The 19,081-nt window shown below is 35.1% G+C and overlaps 1 protein-coding gene across 1 annotated transcript in view; it reads left to right on the top strand.

The window, feature by feature from the left end:
* Positions 1–960: 960 nt before the first annotated feature.
* LOC145232130 (midasin-like) overlaps positions 961–19,081 on the top strand; it is a 64,012-nt gene continuing 45,891 nt past the window's right edge. Inside the window, exons 1-30 of the mRNA XM_080096641.1 lie at positions 961–1,157; positions 3,590–3,717; positions 3,783–3,899; positions 3,964–4,114; positions 4,178–4,347; positions 4,605–4,786; positions 5,919–6,020; positions 6,137–6,190; positions 6,289–6,384; positions 6,464–6,558; positions 6,623–6,832; positions 6,921–7,030; positions 7,287–7,467; positions 7,618–7,760; positions 7,831–7,952; positions 10,101–10,296; positions 10,396–10,456; positions 10,764–10,878; positions 11,033–11,204; positions 12,813–12,963; positions 13,025–13,149; positions 14,039–14,194; positions 14,397–14,546; positions 14,616–14,788; positions 15,683–15,860; positions 16,071–16,269; positions 16,439–16,534; positions 17,071–17,166; positions 18,199–18,335; positions 18,694–18,874. Of these exons, the coding sequence (XP_079952767.1) occupies positions 1,038–1,157; positions 3,590–3,717; positions 3,783–3,899; positions 3,964–4,114; positions 4,178–4,347; positions 4,605–4,786; positions 5,919–6,020; positions 6,137–6,190; positions 6,289–6,384; positions 6,464–6,558; positions 6,623–6,832; positions 6,921–7,030; positions 7,287–7,467; positions 7,618–7,760; positions 7,831–7,952; positions 10,101–10,296; positions 10,396–10,456; positions 10,764–10,878; positions 11,033–11,204; positions 12,813–12,963; positions 13,025–13,149; positions 14,039–14,194; positions 14,397–14,546; positions 14,616–14,788; positions 15,683–15,860; positions 16,071–16,269; positions 16,439–16,534; positions 17,071–17,166; positions 18,199–18,335; positions 18,694–18,874 (4,167 nt within the window). The 5' untranslated portion in view covers positions 961–1,037. The remainder of the gene's footprint in view (positions 1,158–3,589; positions 3,718–3,782; positions 3,900–3,963; positions 4,115–4,177; positions 4,348–4,604; positions 4,787–5,918; positions 6,021–6,136; positions 6,191–6,288; positions 6,385–6,463; positions 6,559–6,622; positions 6,833–6,920; positions 7,031–7,286; positions 7,468–7,617; positions 7,761–7,830; positions 7,953–10,100; positions 10,297–10,395; positions 10,457–10,763; positions 10,879–11,032; positions 11,205–12,812; positions 12,964–13,024; positions 13,150–14,038; positions 14,195–14,396; positions 14,547–14,615; positions 14,789–15,682; positions 15,861–16,070; positions 16,270–16,438; positions 16,535–17,070; positions 17,167–18,198; positions 18,336–18,693; positions 18,875–19,081) is intronic.

Here is a 19,081-nt window from a genome sequence, read left to right as displayed (position 1 = left end):
TTTATCCTCGGTGGGCGGGCAACGCCTGAATGCGTTATGGTCACAATGAGTCCGCCGTCGAGCTGCCTGTTTTATGTTTTTTAAGTCCGTTGATCATTTTTTATTTACTTTTTTCATTTTAGGCAATTGGTGACTTCAATTTAGTTCAACCCATCGGTAACCAATGCCGCTTAAGTGGGTTGGAGCAATGCCGCTACTGGGTTGGAGCAATGCCGCTTAAGTTTCTTGCTCAGGGAAACACAAGCGATCGAAGTAGGATTAGAACCCATGACCTTGTGATCACAAGGCGGTTGCGCTAACCACTCGACCAACAATGGAACTCTAATGTTAGGAATAAGTAGAACGGGGATAGACCAAATGCGTACAAAACTTCAGCTGTACATCTGTTGTGCCCGTTGAGAATAAACATGGAAAATAAACAAAAAAGCCAACTGTGTGGAGCAGGAAGCTCACATGGGAAAATCCCCTATTGGTAGTTTATATCAATCCGTCTCACCATGGTTAAAATAGCTGTTAAAATACAAGCCTTCTTAAAACTGTTAATATCTCAAAACTATACAATATTGGGAATTAAACTAACGGTTTGAATTTTTTTTTGTATCTTGAATCAATTGATAATGAAAAAAATGGACATGTGATAAAGTTTATTTTTCCAAATATTTTGTAGAACAGGATATTTTACTATAAAACACGTGCGGTGTTAAACATACTGTCGACAAAAACAACATTGCTTTCTGAGTTTTGACTGTAATTTAATTCAAGAGTTTGTTTGTAACGCAAAAAGGGAAAGAAATTACGCAATATAAACTAATTGTGCAAATAAAATTTTAACTCACACTAAATGACTAATTGCATTTAAACATTTACTGTGCACTTTGAAATGACAACATATTGCACGTTAGCTAACACAAAAAAATACAAAAAAGGCATTGGTAATCTAATCTTTTGTCTGTAGAGATTACCAAAGTTCCTCGCAATTGCTATGCTTTTGGTTGTCTTTGGGTTAGTTATCTAAAGCACGCTTGGTTTATTGGTGCATGAAACAATTGCCAGACGTTATGGAACATTTTCATGCTGAAGCTCACAAACCCTTGGAATATATGTTAAAATGTGATGGAATACCAAAGAAAATATTACAGCGCTACATGGCAAAGCAGGTACTAGTTCTATAATTGTAGACATTTTGTTGTAAATCCTGCCAGCTAGAAGATTACAACAAAATTCCACGGGCCATGCAGATTTAACCGTTTTTTTGTTTTAGTTTAGTAAATTATGATTCACTTTTCTAAGCAGTAACTAGAACTCTTGATCAAACTTTTATCAACTGGCATTTATGGTCCTAACAAATAACTTCATTCTGTTCCATTGAATGTTTAAGTGACATCTGTGTCACACCTGGTTGTGTTGATACTTGGGTTTATATACTGTTATTGTGTATTTAAACATAGTGGTGTACAGCAAGACCTACATCAATTCTTGTAGTGTACACAGAGCAGTTATCCATCTTTAATGCCTTGTCAACACTGCTTACTCCAGATTGGAAAAAATGGCCTGCGCGGAGGATTTATTTAGAGGAAATATTTTGGATTTCCCCTTGTAATCCGCTCAAATTTAGGATTTTTATGTGTAATCCGCGCAAAAAAATGTTGTTCGCGCAACTTAGCACAGCTTTCGTAGGTAACAATATTAAACTTTCTTTAAAATTGTATATTTTCTTGCACAATAAAGTTCTATGTCGTCACAACCCTTATTTCGCGAACAATCCACGTAAATCAGTCTAGCACATCGAAACTTACCGATCGTCACGCTTGAAATAACATTTCTATGACGCTAACGTAGTCGTTAAAAGTACATTTATCTGTATTTTTAGGACGTAGTTTGACTATTAAAGTGACTATCGGCTGGTCAAGTTACATAAAATAATGTTTTCTGTACGACAAATAAATAAAACAGTTAAGAGCAGTTTAGCAATCATAAACTATCCCCATGAAACAAATCAGAAAAATGTTTGAATCGTTATGAAAATGGAAAGTTGTAAAATCTAGCAGAACAGCTGCATGCGCAATAGAGCAAAACTGAAGATTCGTCATGTTTATTACTTTATTTAGTTGTTCTTTTTGTCGACTGGATAGTCTTGCAGGCGTTACATACAAATTGGGTTAATTGTTAAATCCACCTGTCAATCAAAAATCTATCAATCCGCGCAGAAAATTGTAATTCCGCCAAAAATCCGCGCAATTATTTTGACGAAAAAAATATCTTCCGTGCAAAAATAAAACTTTCCAATCTGGTGCTTACTCCTATCCTCTCCACTTGTGCAGTTCTTCATTTATTATTTGCTGGCAGCTTTTTTCAGTTACATGCCAAAATATTTAACAAACAGAATCGTGGCATTTTTAGCCCAAAGTGGCATAACCTAGTCATAGAAAAACAAGTTCATTTTATGGGTCCCCTTCCCTGATTGTTTCTTTTTTTCTCAGTGAAGTTTGTCCATGCACTTTTGGCACGAAATCTTAGGTGAATGTGTATGAAACTTTCACAGATGGTAGATAGAATTATGCAGATGTGCCATCTGCTTTGCTGACTAGATAACCCCAGTATTTACCCCACTAGACCCCAAAGTGTAAAACGTTTTTGTATGTTGCTGCGCACCACATTTGGAACAAAAAAATTCTGTGGTGTAATGGTATAATAAAGGCAACAGAACATTGTGATTTCATATTTTATACTTTTGGATGTTGAACCCCATCGGTTACCACACTAACCCCCTAAAATGGGTGAGTTTTTTAAATAGTGTCGGAATGAAATGAAATTCGCACAGCTTGTAGAATGTGTCATTTATAGGTGTCAATTGTTGTGTTTTACCCTGTAGCCCCAATATTACCCCTCCAGCCCCCTAAAAAGGGTGACATTTTTAAACAATGTCCGAATTGGATGAAATTTGGACAGCTTCTAGAGTGTGCTATTTATAGTTGTCGATTGTTATGTTCAACACTGTTACCCCACTAGCCCCCCAAAATGGTTCAATTTTTTAAACATTGACTGAATAAACGAAATTTGGACAGCTTGTAGAGTGTATATACCATTTATAGGTGTTGATTGTTGTGTTCAACCCTGTAGCCTATCATTTACTCCACTAGCCTCCTACAATCGTGTGCAATTCGCCATTAATAGGAGCTGATTGTTGTGATTTAGCCTATTTTCTCACTATTTATCATCCGTTTCTCAGATAGACCATAAAATAAAATAAAAACTTCAAAAATGTATAAATGGATTGAATTTATATAGTTTGTACTCCACATGGCATGTTTATTTGTGCACATTACTGATAACTGTGTTTGATGTTACAATACTGAACTTTTTCATTGTTATCTCTTGAAATGCATTATTTACAACTTTGCATGTGGGGGAAACAAGCGTTTCTGCTTGCAGAAACACCCAGGGTTATAAAATACAGTGGATAATATGGGACCCAATATAAAATAACTATAGGAAACATATTAATGTTTTAGTTTAAGTTATAGTGTATGTGCAATGGCAATATGTGCAAAGCCACCCTTCTAGTTTTTTAATTTTTTTTTTTTTCTAGATATGGTCTCCAACAGACAGAAACGATCTTCTCAATTCTCTTTCAAACATGTTGTGGACAGAGTCACAGGACAGTTGTTTAAAAATTTGCAAAGCTTTTGGTCCAATGACTGTTGACCTTTTGTTTCGGTGTGTAACAATTTATCAAAATATTTTAATAAGAATCTAATCCATGAAAGTGCACATCTTCATAGATGTTGTCAGAAGATAGAAGAAAAGGAGCCACTTCCGCTGGACAGCATTGAACAACATGAAAGAATGTGTATTCTTCTTGGATGGTTAAGTCAATTTTATATTCCTAATTTAGATGAGTAAGTAATGACGTGTATCTTTTTTTAGTCAGCACACATTACAAGTCTTTAAATTTAATTCTAGCTTTTGTATGTACTACTTATCCACATTTGGCGCACCATTTAAAAGAATAAAATGGATGAATAAACTATCAGGAAGTAAAAATAAGAAGCGGAAGAAAATACCAGCCCAAAGCTTGGATGATATCCTTGAAGCAACATGGAAATTGATAAATGTAAGTGACACGAAACATTTATTTGTTCATATACATGGGAATAGGAATTCTGTGCTTGTTTAGAAATATCCAGTTCTTCTGCATTGGAGTTGGACATGGGCTTCTTTGATTGATTGTTTACAAAAGGAATTTGATTTGAAGAATGGAAAATGGTTCTTGGCAAAAATTTTGGCAAGACTTTCATTACTGTCAGATAAACAAGTGCCAAGTACAGAGAATGAGATTAAACTAGAGTAAGTAAAACCTCCAAAAAATTCCAATATGAATCAGTTTTGCACTGAAATGGTTATGAAAGTTTGTTTTCAACCAAAGTTGTTGTGTAATTGCAGATGGTTTAGTATGACACTTGTAGTCTGGATAAATGAAATAATCCACAAAATGAAAAGTGTTTGAAATGCAATATATGTTATTCAGAAAAATTACATTACTTATTAATCACACAGACAATGTTTCTGAAACAAATTGTAAAAAATGATATGTTTAATTTCAGGTTATCATGTCAACCTGCTGTGTTCTGTGACAAATTACAAGATTGTGTAACCGTGACTGTTACCACTCAAGACAAAATTTCAACTCACACTGACCATGCATTTGTGTCTTCAGATCTATCTGCATTTTGTGCTCCAGTTTGTGGGGTGTTGTTGCAGAAGGCACAATTTACAGCTGATCAAGGTAATAACTCACCCTTTGCAGGTTAAAATGCGTTTTAAAAAAACACTATTTTTGTTGTGCCATTGTTTTTACAAGCAACAGAAACAGTTCATTTGTTTCAACATCAACATGATTTTCTCACAACAATTCTACCAATCAGACAGATATAATTTATCCGGGTTAAAGGTGTCTTTTTTGGTACGCACAAACAAAATATTGCCACAACGTTTTTTAAACAATTTTAGGACAATACCAAATAGCATATATACTAGGTTGAACATGTTTGAAATTAAAAATAGTCTGCATGTACACCATGGTTTAATGGGAACACTATGTATTGTAAGTTTGTATAAAATATCAGGGTTTTGGAATGCAATGTTGGAACAAATAAAACCATTTTTAGCCCAATCACCAGAACAAAACAATTAAAAAATACCTTTACATCAATCGACCCAGTGATGACTGTTGTAGCCCGGAATGTGTCAAACTTTTTATGCTTTTACTGCCCCACATAGGATACAATTACACAAAATATATTAAACATAACACAATAAGCCTGTTCACATGAGCAGGTAAATTTCAAAATTTACCCTTAAATTTACTCCAGTTTCTGACATGTCCTCTATTAACATGGCGAAATAGAATAATATTTCCCCTGTATTTTATTTATTCCACTCTGTTGGTTTAAATTAGCGTCGGTTAGGTGTAGAAGCTTCATAGACCATGTTCTTTGTTTAGGTATATATGCTTTTTTTGAACATACACACATTTTTGTTTTTTTTATTTTGTCTGAGCATTCAGGCTATTGTCTGAGCATTCAGGCTATTGTCTTAGCATTTAAATTTTTAACAAACAAAACAACAATCTTATTTGTTGTATGCAACAAAATCAATTGAGTTTATCAGCAGAGGATTTTTATTGATGTTGTTAGAGTTTCGGACAACAAGCTTTTAAAACACATTGCGCCACAAAGGTTGTGAGAAAAGCATTCTGGAAAATTTACCGGATGTGTAAACCCACCAAACTTACCTGGGTATATTTGTCAAGATTTACCCTAAAATTTACTTACTTTTATTTTTTTCTCTTTGAAATCAAAGCAGGGTAAATCTTTGGCTTAGTAACCTATGTTTTAATGCCTGTATATGAATTTCAGATTCTTCAATTTGTAAAAGCTTGGTTATTACAAGTGGGTTCAAAACAACTCTTCAGGAACTTGCCTTAGCAGTTGGTGAAAGACAAGCTGTTTTGCTTGAAGGTACCAAACGGTGAACATTAAGTGTTTGCAAAACTTTAGTAAACTTTAACTTTTGCATATTTACACATTGCTCTAGTTCTAGTAGAATATGGATTGATCTTTTCAATTTGTTGTAGGCCCAATTGGATGTGGAAAAACTGCTTCGGTTGAATTCCTAGCTTCAACTACAGGTATTGATTTGTAAATATTAAAGCACATAAACTTTGCCATGTGATGATATTGTCCTAGTGTTGTATATTTCCCAACTTGTGTTTTTTTACCTATACAGGACATTATGGTCCACCTTATCTTACAAAGATTCAACTTAGTGATGACACAGATAGCAAAACCCTAACAGGAACATACACATGCACTACTGTACCAGGTTTGCATGAATCCCAAATTTTGTAACAATTGTTTAAATATATACTTTCATTCTTAAAAAATATATGTTTGCATTGAAGGCGAGTTTACATGGCAACCAGGGTTGCTTGTTGAAGCTTGCAAAAAAGGGTACTGGATTTTATTAGAGGATATTGATAGAGCACCAATGGATATAGTATGCTTATTGAATGTTTGTGATAAAAATTCTATTAGCTGGCTTTAAAAAAATTTTTATTTAGATTTCATTGCTTTTGCCTTTAATTGAATCCCACCAACTTAACATTCCTGGTCGCTCAGCTGAGTCAAATCTTGTGTCCAACCAATTTCGCTTGTTTATGACAAGAAGGACGAACATGGGAGCAAGCAACAGAAATATTGGAATGGAAATGATATCCAAACTTGTAACCACCTTAACTTTGTGTCCTATTTCAGCTGAAGACACTCTGGAGGTTTGTGCAAATTTCAGGATATTTGACTGTTGTGTTAGTTTGTGCTGTTTAAAAACCTATTTGCTTTACACTTGGTGTTTTGTGTTAGATTATTCTTCATCATTATCCAACATTGCAAAAAATATCTCAGAAACTGCTCACAATATATGAACTTCTACAAAACCAATCCCTTCCCTCACAAAGATCTCCTTCAACTAGGTGCAACTCATAATTTTTTTTCACTTTAACCATTAAAATTCTAAGCAATGCTCAAACAAAAATATTAAACAAAGCAAGGTAGTTGAAAAACATAAAACATTTTTGGAAAAAAAACTTTTAAAACTACAGAAATTTATTGGATTTTAAAGGTATTTACAAAAAAACTTGTAAAATAATAAAACGAATTTTTAAACTTGAAAATATACATCAATTAACACAAATTTGATACATGTTAAAAGCACTACATGCTCCACAGAGATTTTCTGAAATGGTGCCAACGAATTGCTGACCATTTATCCATATCAGACACAAATGATATTGGAAGTTTTGTTGCAATGTCTGCAATAGACTGTTTTGTAGCATCATTGTCCAGTAAAGAGACAAAACTAATAATGGCAGAAACAATTTGTTCGGAACTGAACATCTCATCTGACAAGGTAATACCTTGTTTTATTAATATTCAATATATACTTGATAAAATAAGGTATGATATGTAACATATTATATTGGAAATTATAACTGTTTTTTTGCATGAACTTCCTTAAATCAGTGGAAGAATTTAATAACAAAATTTCTTTACTTTTTAGGCCGACTATTTTTGCAACTCCTACAAGCCTCAGATTCAAAAAACCAAAACATCATTTGCAGTTGGGAGAGCAAATTTGTTTTGTAATGTTTCTGACAAACTTGTAAACATGATGAAAAGAAAACAACCATTTGCTGAAACCAGGTGGGCATGGTTACAAGTCAAAACTTTGGGCAAATAAACAACTTTTAATCGATATTTTTTTATATGAAAGACATTCTTGCGTCCTGTTGGAACGTGTAGCATGTTGTGTGGAAACAAATGAACCAGTTTTGTTGGTTGGTGAGACTGGTGTTGGCAAAACTTCTGCATTACAATATTTGGCCCAAGAGACAGGTATCTATATTTGCCTATATCTCCAAGCAATCATGACAATTGAGCTTAGTAACAGATATAAAACTTATATTGTAGTTGCATTTTGTAATATGTACCTATTTATTCTAGCACAATGGTGATCACCATAAATAAGAAAGTTAACTTCAAGTAATAGGCTTCTTACAAAAGTGTGTCCTAAACAAACACTGGCCAATTGCTGTAAAAACTAAATTAAAGTAGCATTAATTGTGGGTCTCCTTCCCTGAAGGGGACACATTGATTTTACTGAAATTTGTTTTTTTTCTTTTTTTTCTTCTCAAAGTTTGGCCGACTCGTTTTGCCATCAAATGTTTAATGGATTTGGATGAAACGTACACAGATGGTGGATATAGTTATGTAGATGTGCATCCCACTTTGTTTTTGTTGATAACCCCAGTATTTACCCCGCTAGCCCCTTAAAATGGTTTCACACCCCAAAGTTTGTCCGACTCATTTTGCCATCGAATGTTTGATGGATTTGGATGAAACTTATGCAGATGTACATCCCACTTTGTTTGTCTACCCAGCTAACCCCCCCTAAAATGTTTTTTTTCATCCTAAAGTTTGTCCGACTCGTTTTGCCATCGAATGTTTGATGGATTTGGATGAAACTTACACAGATGGTAGATATAGTTATGTAGATGTACATCCCATTTTGTTTGTCTTAATAGCCCAATTATTTACCCCGTTAACCCCTTAAAATGGGTTTTGAAACAATGTCGGAATTGGCTGAAATTTGGATAGCTTGTAAAGTATGCCATTTATAGGTGTCGTTTGTTTTGTTTTACCCAACATTTACCCCACCAGCCCCCAAAGTGTAAAACTTATTTGTATGTTACTGGGCACCACAAACTTTAAAATGGGTGAGGTTTTAAACAATGTCGGAATTGGCTGAAATTTGGATAGCTTGTAGAGTATGCCATTTATAGGTGTCGTTAGTTTTGTTTTACCCAACATTTACCCCACTAGCCCCCAAAGTGTAAAACATATTTGTATGTTACTGGGCACCACAAACAATAGACTTCTGTGGCGCAATGGTGTTAAGAGGGAAACCAGTCGTGTGTTACTGGTGTCTGTGGGTTGCTTGGTGGACGTTATTGCGCCAGTGCAGTTAGGGGGTTGTTAACAGCCCCATGACATCAGAAGCATTAACAGTTATTGCTAAAAACACCTCTAGTGGTCAAAAGTGTAAACATTGGCGGATTGGGCTCAAATTTTGCAGTACTATTGATTGAGTCACTGTGGTTTTATATTTTTTAGTTTGTGTGTCAAACCCCATTAGTCACCCTACCAGCCCCCTAAAATTTGTCAGTTTTTTAAACAGTTTTGGAATTGGCTGAAATTTGGACAGCTTATAGAAATTACCATTAGTAGGAGCTGGTTGTTGCGTTTAACCTTGTAGCCTCAATTTCACCCCACTAGCCCCCTACAATGGGTGAGTTTATTAAACAGTGTTGGAATTGGCTAAAATTTGGGTAGCATTGTAGGTTTCGATTGATGTATTTTACCTTGTAGTCCCAAAATTTACCTAAAGTTGGAATTAAATGAAATTTGCAAAGTTGGAGCTTGTAGAATTTGTTATTCGTAGGTGTCTATTTTTTCTTTTACCCCACTATTTACTCCTTCTTTTCTTTAAAAAAGAATGTTAAATAGGACATACTTCAAACAATATCTGGGGTGAATCTGATTTGTGTTGTTTGTACTCTACAGTCTACATAGTATCATTATTTAAGACCAGTGCCGATCACTGTGTTTTACCTTACAACACCTGACTTTCTCATGGTTATCTCTTGAAATGCATTTTTTTCAACTTTGCATGTATGGGGACCCATGAGTTTCTGCCTGTAGAAACAACTAAGGTTGTAAAAGATGGTGGCTAATATGGGACCCAATATAAAATGAGCATAGTAAATATATTAATGTTTTAAAATAGGTTATAGTGCATGTGCAATGACAAAATGTGATAAGCCACCACTCTAGTTAATCAATGCTCTTAAGTGGTCATGTTTTTATTATTTGGTCAAAATTTTCCCTTTTTTGCAGTATGATTGATTTTTGAACTGAAAGTTGACACCCAATATAAAAAATTGAAAATTATAATTTGCCTGTAAAAGTCTTTTGAAATTTTAGGCCAGACTCTCCATGTTGTGAATATGTCACAACAATCGTCTTCATCTGATCTTCTTGGTGGATACAAACCAGCACAACTTCAACATTTTGTTTCTCCAATTAAGGATTCATTCGAAAAACTGTTCAAGACAACATTTTCTTTCAACCAAAACCAAAAATTTTTGTCACACATTCAAAATTGCCTGAATCACAAAAGGTCTGCTTTTTTAAACATGAACTGACTTTTTTATAAACTTAGCTTAAAAATGATCGTACCAACTCTCTATTACATTATTTACTCAACTATTTATTGTAGGTACAATGATTTGTGTCAGCTTATGTCTCATTCCAGTAAAGCAGCTATCAAGAAGATTCAGGTTTGTTTTAGCCCTTTTTTGCTGATGGTATTATGCGGTTGTGCTTTTGCTATATGTTTCACTATACTTCATAGCCTCAGTAATAATCCTGTTGGCGTTTAACATACTACACTTTTCCAGACTGTAATTGTATATCTTGGGAGATGTCAGTAAATTCATCTCTCTAATACTCCAGTAGTAACCTTAAATTATCTATTTTACAATTAATTAAGGGCATGAAGACAATTGGTGGTATTTTTGCTTGCCAGTAGCCGTATTTTTTATTACAAGACAATATTTACATCATGCAACATTTTTGTGTTTTCAGAGCACAGGAAAAGATCTTCAACTACTTGAATCTTGGAAAAACTTTTGCACTGATCTGCATGATCTGAAGTTGAAACTGAAATCAGATTCACCTATTGCTTTTAATTTTGTTGAAGGTGTGGCCTTTAAGCTTTTGTTATCAGCCTTTAATTTGATGTTTTAAAGTTGTCTTATATTGACATCAATTAGAATAAGAACAGATGATATTTTTAACCCATTTTCATTTTACATTCTTTAAACAACATGGTCAGTTGCATGCTTGTTATGCAGGAAAACTTTCCAAATGCATTCAGAAAGGAGACTGGATTCTTTTGGATGAAATTAATCTTGCTGCTCCAGACACTTTGGAGTGCTTAAGTTCTGTGTTAGAATCAGATGTAGGCTCAATTATGTTGATGGAAAGAGGTGATGCAAAGCCAGTTGAGCGACACAACAATTTCAGGTATGGCTATATAAGAATATTTGTTACATTTTACAGATTATCTTTTTTTGGCTTTCATTTTGCTATAATTTTGCTATATCCCTTCCCTTAAGGGGACACATATTGTTTTTGTCTATATTTTTTTTTCTTTTTTCCCGTCTAATGCAGATTTGTTTCCATGTTTTGGTTAAAAAAGAATGGTTCAAACTTTTTCAAATTTACACACGTTATAGATATTGGTGTAAGGATGGTCCATGTCAATTTTGACCGTGTTTGATCTCTCGGTTCACCAACAGCCCCCCAAAACGTGAAATTTTTAAAATGGCTATACTTGCTAAAGCAGATGATTCTGGAGTTTCATACTTTTTTATTTGTACATTGCAGCGTGTTTTAAAGTATTTTGTAACTTGAAGTTGTATATATCCATTTTTACCCCCAAATATTTGTTTGTTTGTTTGTTCACATGTTAATGAGGTCAGAAATACAAGACTTAATCTGCTCAAAATTTAAACAGCTGTGGATAGGGTGCTCCTTGCTGGCTGTTAAAAATTTCAGTGCAATCGGCTCAGTAATTACTCTTACAGCCCCAAGCATGTTTTTACATGCTGTCTTTTGTCAAATTTGTGCTCGCTCAGTGCACAGCTGACGCAATGGGAGTGATTGACGATAGTGGCACATGGAAAAATGCCTCTGCTTGACCATTTTCTCACTGGTCAGAATTAAAATGTTACGATGTTACTTATATTGTGCTGTAAACATTAATGTAGGTCAACTTATTCGTGTTTCGAAGCGCAGAGCGACAACGCAGCACGACAACGCAGCACGATTTGTTACACCTGTGTAACGTGACCTTAAACTGAAAGCATTAATAAAACTGTTTCAGAACAGGTTTTGGACATAAAAGCCCAGCTAAGCAATCGTATTGTTGGTCTTTAGAAACTTACAACGCCAGGGAACTCTATGTGCGGATTAAAAATCCTAATTCAACAAACAAAGGGCTATTAAGGAAAAAAAATGTTGAAACTTTGTTAAAAGTTTAAATAATTGGACTCATCCATTTTCCACCTCATGAAAAAATGCGCAACTCCATGTCGAAAAAAGCCCAATTGGGCGCGAAAAGCGCAAACCTGCCCACTGAAAAGCGAATATCTAGGCCACACATATATCTGGACGTGCTATCAGGCAGTCTTTTTGCACTGTGCAATTAAGATATGTTTGTAGATCATTTAAAAACGTTAGTTATTGAATTGTTCTATCATGCAGTTTTGCGTCTTATGGCGGTTAACGACAGGCCCCTCCTGCCGCGATCGGCGCCATATCTTTACCTAACAACATTCGCACGCTGCGAGACAATGATCGCTGACGGAAATGCAACCATGAAATTGTACACATTAACTTTTTTTGGCTTTTATTTTGCTATAATTATCACATGTGTATTCTTCTGTTATGATGTTAGATACTTTTCTAGATTCTTTCAAGCCAGTTCTTCCCATGCAAACAATATTTGATTTTACTGTTTGTTTAGCTGTAACCAACAAATATATCTAAAGTAAAACATCCTGTGTGATGTTTGATTACTGGAGTGTCTAATTGCCAGAAAAAGTACAATATATTTACACTATTTTTCAGAATATTTGCAGCAATGAACCCTGCTACTGATGTGGGGAAACGAAACCTTCCTGATGGAGTTCGTAACCGTTTTACAGAAATTTATGTTGATGAACCCAACAATTATAATGATTTGTCAATCATTGTTGGCTACTACATGAAAAATAGAACTGTAAGTAACTAATAAACACCTTGTAGTAAAGGAAACAGTTTCTTTTATCTCATTTTAATAGGTAAGTGGAGCAGGAATTGTTGATGGTATTGTAAAGTTCTATCAGGATGTTTGCAAATTAGCAACACATAAACTTGTTGATGGAAGTGGACACAAACCACATTATTCATTGAGAACACTTTGCAGGTTTGTAACAAAAAAAATTGTTAGTCGATCCACTGCATGACAACAAACATAGATGATTTGACATTTATAATCCCATTGCAATGTACTTATTTTTTTGAGTTTCTCTGTTAATGCTTTTATTTTAACGTGGAACACCAACATAGGCGTAGAGTTTTAAAAATACCGGGGGTGCGACTTTTGATAATTGACGCCGATGCCTATGCCATGTGCAGTATTTGTACCCGTATAGGACCATATACCTCCTTTTACGTGCTTTAGCCTGTAGTTTCTATACAATTAATTCGCAAATAGTCACTTGACACAATTTGTTTGTGTTCGATTGGAACGTTTGCTGTGTGTCTGATGGAATGAAAGGGCGATTTGCCGAATCAGGAATTTGACCAACGATTTAGTTACGGCGGAAAATAAAAGTAGAAGCAATCACGTTTTAAATATACTGACTATGTATTGCTGACGCCTAAACTTAGGTCACCTTGGATCAAGTTTAGACCGTTGCAGTGCTTTGCAAACGGACATTAAACACGCTTAGGAATCAATTCATTGACTATTTTCCCAGTTATTTTTTATTGCAGAAAGTTATTGCAAAAAATAATACTAAAACGTTAGCTTCTATGTCATGTTTATGTTGCATTAAAATGCCCGTTTATTGCGATACAATTACAATTGTTACGTTTCGACCGACGTCTGTTCGATCAATGGCACGAGTGCGGGCGCATTTGTTAAGCTGGAAACACGTTCTAAAACCGACGTAACTTGAACAAGGATTTTGACGTTATACAAAGGTCAAGGCCGGGGGTGCGCGGCACCCCCGCACCCCCGCACCCCCGTACTCTACGCCAGTGAACACCAATAAAGGTTTTTGATTTGACCAGATCTTTTTACGTTACAGGGCATTACAGTTTGTATCTGACAATGTTGAAATGTCTCTTCACAAGGCATTGTATGAAGGCTTTCACTTGTCATTTCTGACTGCACTTAATCGTGCCTCACAACCTGATGTGGAAAAGTTAATCAAAAAATTTATTGTGGGGAAGTCTCAATACAAGTAATTTATTGTAAAATCTAAAATGATATTAAACCATTTTTGCATTTCATTTCATCATGGTTTTTTTTTCTGGTACTGTGTATTCGCATTAAATATCAGTAAAAAGTTCCTATGACATATTTCGCATTAACCTTGGCAGTTAATAAGCAGAAACTTTGTTTTATTTAAGTTGTGACATATTCAAGGTTAAAGTTTTTTACAGGTCAGTTCAAAACGCAGTATGCCCAAAGCCAAGTTACTCTTCGGTCTGTGTTGGAAACTTCTATCTCAAGCTTGGAGAGTATAGCCCGATGGATGATCCAAGTTACATTATCACACCATCGGTCAGCAAGAATCTGCAATGCTTGGCAAGGTTTGATTGTTACTACAGTTGATCCTTTATTTATAATCACCAGGTTGCAATTTTCTTTCAATTTTTCAGACCAGTGTCGTATGGTAAATATCCCATTCTTGTACAAGGGGAAACATCCACTGGTAAAACAAGCCTCATCAGGTATCTTGGGGTTTTGACTGGAAACAAAGTTATCAGAATAAACAATCATGAACACACTGACCTTCAAGAGTATATTGGTAGCTATGGAAGCAATACAGATGGTAAGCATATTCCATTCGTTAAAAATTTCAAATAATGTATATTGATTGTGTTTTTTTGGGTGGATATGAACGAGCTTATGGTGTGGTAACATTTTGTTGTGGTATACAGGTAGTAAGTCTTTTTAGCGAACCAAAACTAGTATATACCAGTTATTTTCTTTTTTTAGGCCAACAAAAGCCAAAAAAACGGGCAGAGTTCTATCATAGCAAATGTGGTTGCGCCACAAATGTTCTAAATTACTGGTTCTAAACCTAAAACCATTTGTCCATATTATTATCTTTGCAATCTTATGTTATGACAGCCTTACTTAAACCTTGCTCAATCATATATTAGGGTTATTAGATGTTACAGACAGATCTGCAATTCAGGAGTAGTGCATGATTAGTTTTACCTGGTTTTGTACAGTTGCCTCGCAGAAGAATCAGATACTTAATCACACAGAAAACTATCGCATAAAGATTGTGTGCAAACAATCACCCAAGTTGTTACTTGGAAAGAATAAAAAAAAATTGCTCGACAATGAAGACTAATATACTACCACAATCTGACATTAACTAAGTTTGCAGAAGTATGCCTTCCTAAACCCAAGCTTGGAAACAGGAGTTTTAAACCAAACTGTAGCATGAGTTATCGTGCTAAACAAATCATATATAATGTTATCTTGAATTAGGTTGGGTCTCTCTGCTCCCCTAGTATTCCTTATTGCATAAAAAAACATAGTGGGCTTGTAGTTCATGTGGAGTAGTTCATAAGTGTTTGCTGAAAGCAACAACCGGTCTGCAAAAGCAGTTGCATATGCTTAATGTGAGACCTTGAAATATACTATTTTAAAGTGAATGCACTTCAGTTCACTTAAAGCAAACACTTAAATAACCAGTTAATGTTGTAAATAGGAAAGTTGGTGTTCCAAGATGGTCCACTGGTTACGGCCATGAGGGAGGGTCATTGGGTTATATTGGATGAGCTTAATCTTGCTCCAACGGACATACTTGAGGCACTTAACCGTGTGTTGGATGACAACCGGGAAATTTTTATTACTGAGACACAAGAAGTTGTGAGGGCTCACCCAAGGTAATGTGTGCTCTCTGTTTGCTTAGATTTTCTGTGTCACTCCTCTTTAAAAAAAAAGTTTTGAAAAAAAAAATTGGCATCAAACTTTAACTGTGATAAACAGGACACTGTTTTTTCAAGTGTATCAGGCATGCATACTGATATTTCTCTCCCCTTACTCTGGATTGCACTTTTAATTGTTTAATGACTTAAATCTTGGTGAAACGGCAGATTTCAACTGTTTGCCACCCAAAACCCACCTGGTTTGTATGGTGGCCGCAAAATACTCTCCAGAGCATTTCGGAACAGATTTATTGAACTTCACTTTGATGAGATTCCCTCTGATGAGTTAATAACAATTCTTCACAAACGATGTCATCTTAGCACCAATCACTGCAAGAAACTCGTCAAGATAATGGTGGAGTTGCAGGTTGGGTAGTTCAGATTTGCTTTTAAACAAGCTTGTTCAGCATCATTTTATGGTTGTTGGTTGAATTATGATTGCATTAATGAGTCTAGCAATGTTTTACACACAACAGTTTGCAATACAAACTAAAATTCACTACATATTTTGTAACTGGCTTAAATTTGTTTTCAAGTCTCGCAGAAGATCTTCTGGCTTGTTTGCTGGTAAACATGGTTACATCACACTGAGGGATCTCTTTAAGTGGGCTGAACGATACAGAAGATATGAGGTAAAACATAGTCGTGTAACAAAGCTAATTGATACAAATGTGTAAATAGGTATACCTTGTGATGACCCCCCCCCCCAAAAAAAAATATGTTGTGTTATTGGTAGATATTTAAAACTTTTCTATTAAGTCTACTAAGTAAAGGCTGTTTTAATGCTACTGGCACAAGGAATTACACTAGTTTCATTTATCAGTAAGTGTGCTGTCAATTCGGAATTGACATTGTATTGTAATTTATATTCATGAACAGTCATTTGGTAATTGGTGGGCCTTCTTTATAATATAAAAATGTTGTTTAGTCAGTTTAGCATGTTTTGTGATAACGATTTCATTTGGTTTAAGTTGTTGACTAGTAGTTTGCCAGTTGCAGAAAGGTAACATATAAACTGTGTTTGCTTTTATTTTTGTTCGATCAACTGCAGCTAAAACAAAATTTAAATTCCTAATTGGTTAAATAAAAAAAGGCAAACTTAACTATTACTAATAACACACAAACTTTGCTGATAATGTGTGTATTTATTTTTTTGGCATTTTACAAGGTGGATGATGACAAGTTTTTTGATTGGGATCAGTATTTGGCAAATGATGGCTTTTTGTTACTTGCTGGTAAAGTAAGAAAGAAAGAAGAAGAAATGGTAATTATGGGTCCCCTTCCCTGAAGGGGACACATATTGTTTTTGTCCGTATTTTTTTTTCTTTTTTCTGTCCAACGCTGGTTTGGTCATGAATGAGTGCTTTAAATTTATTGAAATTTTGACATATGTTAGATATTAATCCAAACTTGGTCCACCTGAAGTTTGACCCCAAATTACCCAGCGGTTCACCCACAGGCCCCCGAAACGTAAAATTTTTAACGCTGGTTTGGTAAAGAAAGAGTGCTTTAAATTTATTGAAATTTTGACATATGTTAGATATTAATCCAATCCAAACTTGGTCCACCTGAAGTTTGACCCCAAATTACCCAGCGGTTCACCCACAGGCCCCCGAAACATAAAATTTTTAACGCTGGTTTGTAACGCTGGTTTGGTAAAGAAAGAGTGCTTTAAATTTATTGAAATTTTGACATATGTTAGATATTAATCCAATCCAAACTTGGTCCACCTGAAGTTTGACCCCAAATTGCCCAGCGGTTCACCCACAGGTCCCCGAAACGTAAAATTTTTAACGCTGGTTTGTAACGCTGGTTTGGTAAAGAAAGAGTGCTTTATATTTATTGAAATTTTGACATATCTTAGATATTAATCCAAACTTGGTCCACCTGAAGTGTGACCCCAAATTGCCCAGCGGTTCACCCACAGGCCCCCGAAACGTAAATTTTTAACGCTGGTTTTTATCGCTCATGTGGTAAAGAAAGAGTGCTTCTAATTTATTTAAATTTGGACACATGTTAGTTATTAATCTGAACTTGATCCTCCAGAAGTTTGACCCCGATTGACCCAGCGGTTCACCCACAGGCCCCCGAAACGCAAATGTGTCTAACGCTCGTTTGGTCAAGAAAGCTAAAAAATTTTGAAAACAAAAGCACTGGTCAAAGCAGCTTGTGTTTTAGAGAATGGAAGCTAAATAAGTTTTAATCACAGTGAGATTTTGAAATAAACAAATTGTCAAATTAAACATATCGTAGTATTTCTTATATTGATTTACTTAAGTTTAATGTTGTGCAACAGGTGATAGAAGAAGTAATTTCGAAGCACTTGGGCCGAAAAATAAAGCGGGAATCATTGTTTGAACTTGATAAAACTGCATCAATGTGCTCTCATATGAAGGAATTTTCTCATCTTGTATGGACAGAACCAATGAGAAGGTTAACTGACTTTGACAAATATTACTAGCAGAAACAAAGTTGTAGGCTACTGTCCTGCAAATCTTATTGTGATTTTGTTTTGCACACTTTGTAGAAAATGCCATTTTAAGAGTTGACTGTTGTGTTTAACCCTATAGCCCCACTCTTTATCCCACAAGCCACCTTCCCAAATTGAATCTAAGCAAAGTGGTTATTTAACACTAGAAATATGGTGGGTTGAATTTTACTAACAAACTCTTTTTTTGCAAATTGTAGCTGTTTCTTTCCCAGAATCCTTGTAAAGGTTGCTCTGTAGTACACAGTTACTGATCCAAATACCTAACTGATATCTATTTAAAGTCATTTTCATCTTTTGCAGGCTTTATGTTACACTAGAACGTGCTTTGAGATTCAATGAACCTGTGCTAATTGTGGGAGAAACAGGAGGTGGAAAGACAACTGCTTGCCAATTGGTATCAGCTATTTATGAGAAAAAGCTTGCTATTATCAACTGTCATGCCAGCACCGAAGCAGCAGATTTTATTGGCGGACTTCGACCAGTAAGTTTGCAAAGCAACATGATACAAGTGCACATTAGTTGCCATGAGCACATATACCAAATGGAAGTATGTTCTTCTTTATAGATCCTTGACCTTGTTCATTTTTTTTACCGAAATGTCTGACTAAAACTTATAAATGATAGAAAGGTGCCTGAAGCTTTGTACAGCAAATTTTTACTTTAGTTGATTGAGGTTTATCCACACTCC

The sequence above is a fragment of the Phallusia mammillata genome, chromosome 6, assembly GCF_965637545.1.
Source record: "Phallusia mammillata chromosome 6, kaPhaMamm4.hap1.1, whole genome shotgun sequence".
Lineage (NCBI taxonomy): Eukaryota > Metazoa > Chordata > Ascidiacea > Phlebobranchia > Ascidiidae > Phallusia > Phallusia mammillata.
Note: the sequence above shows the minus strand (reverse complement) of the source record. Positions and strands in the feature narration are given on the sequence as shown.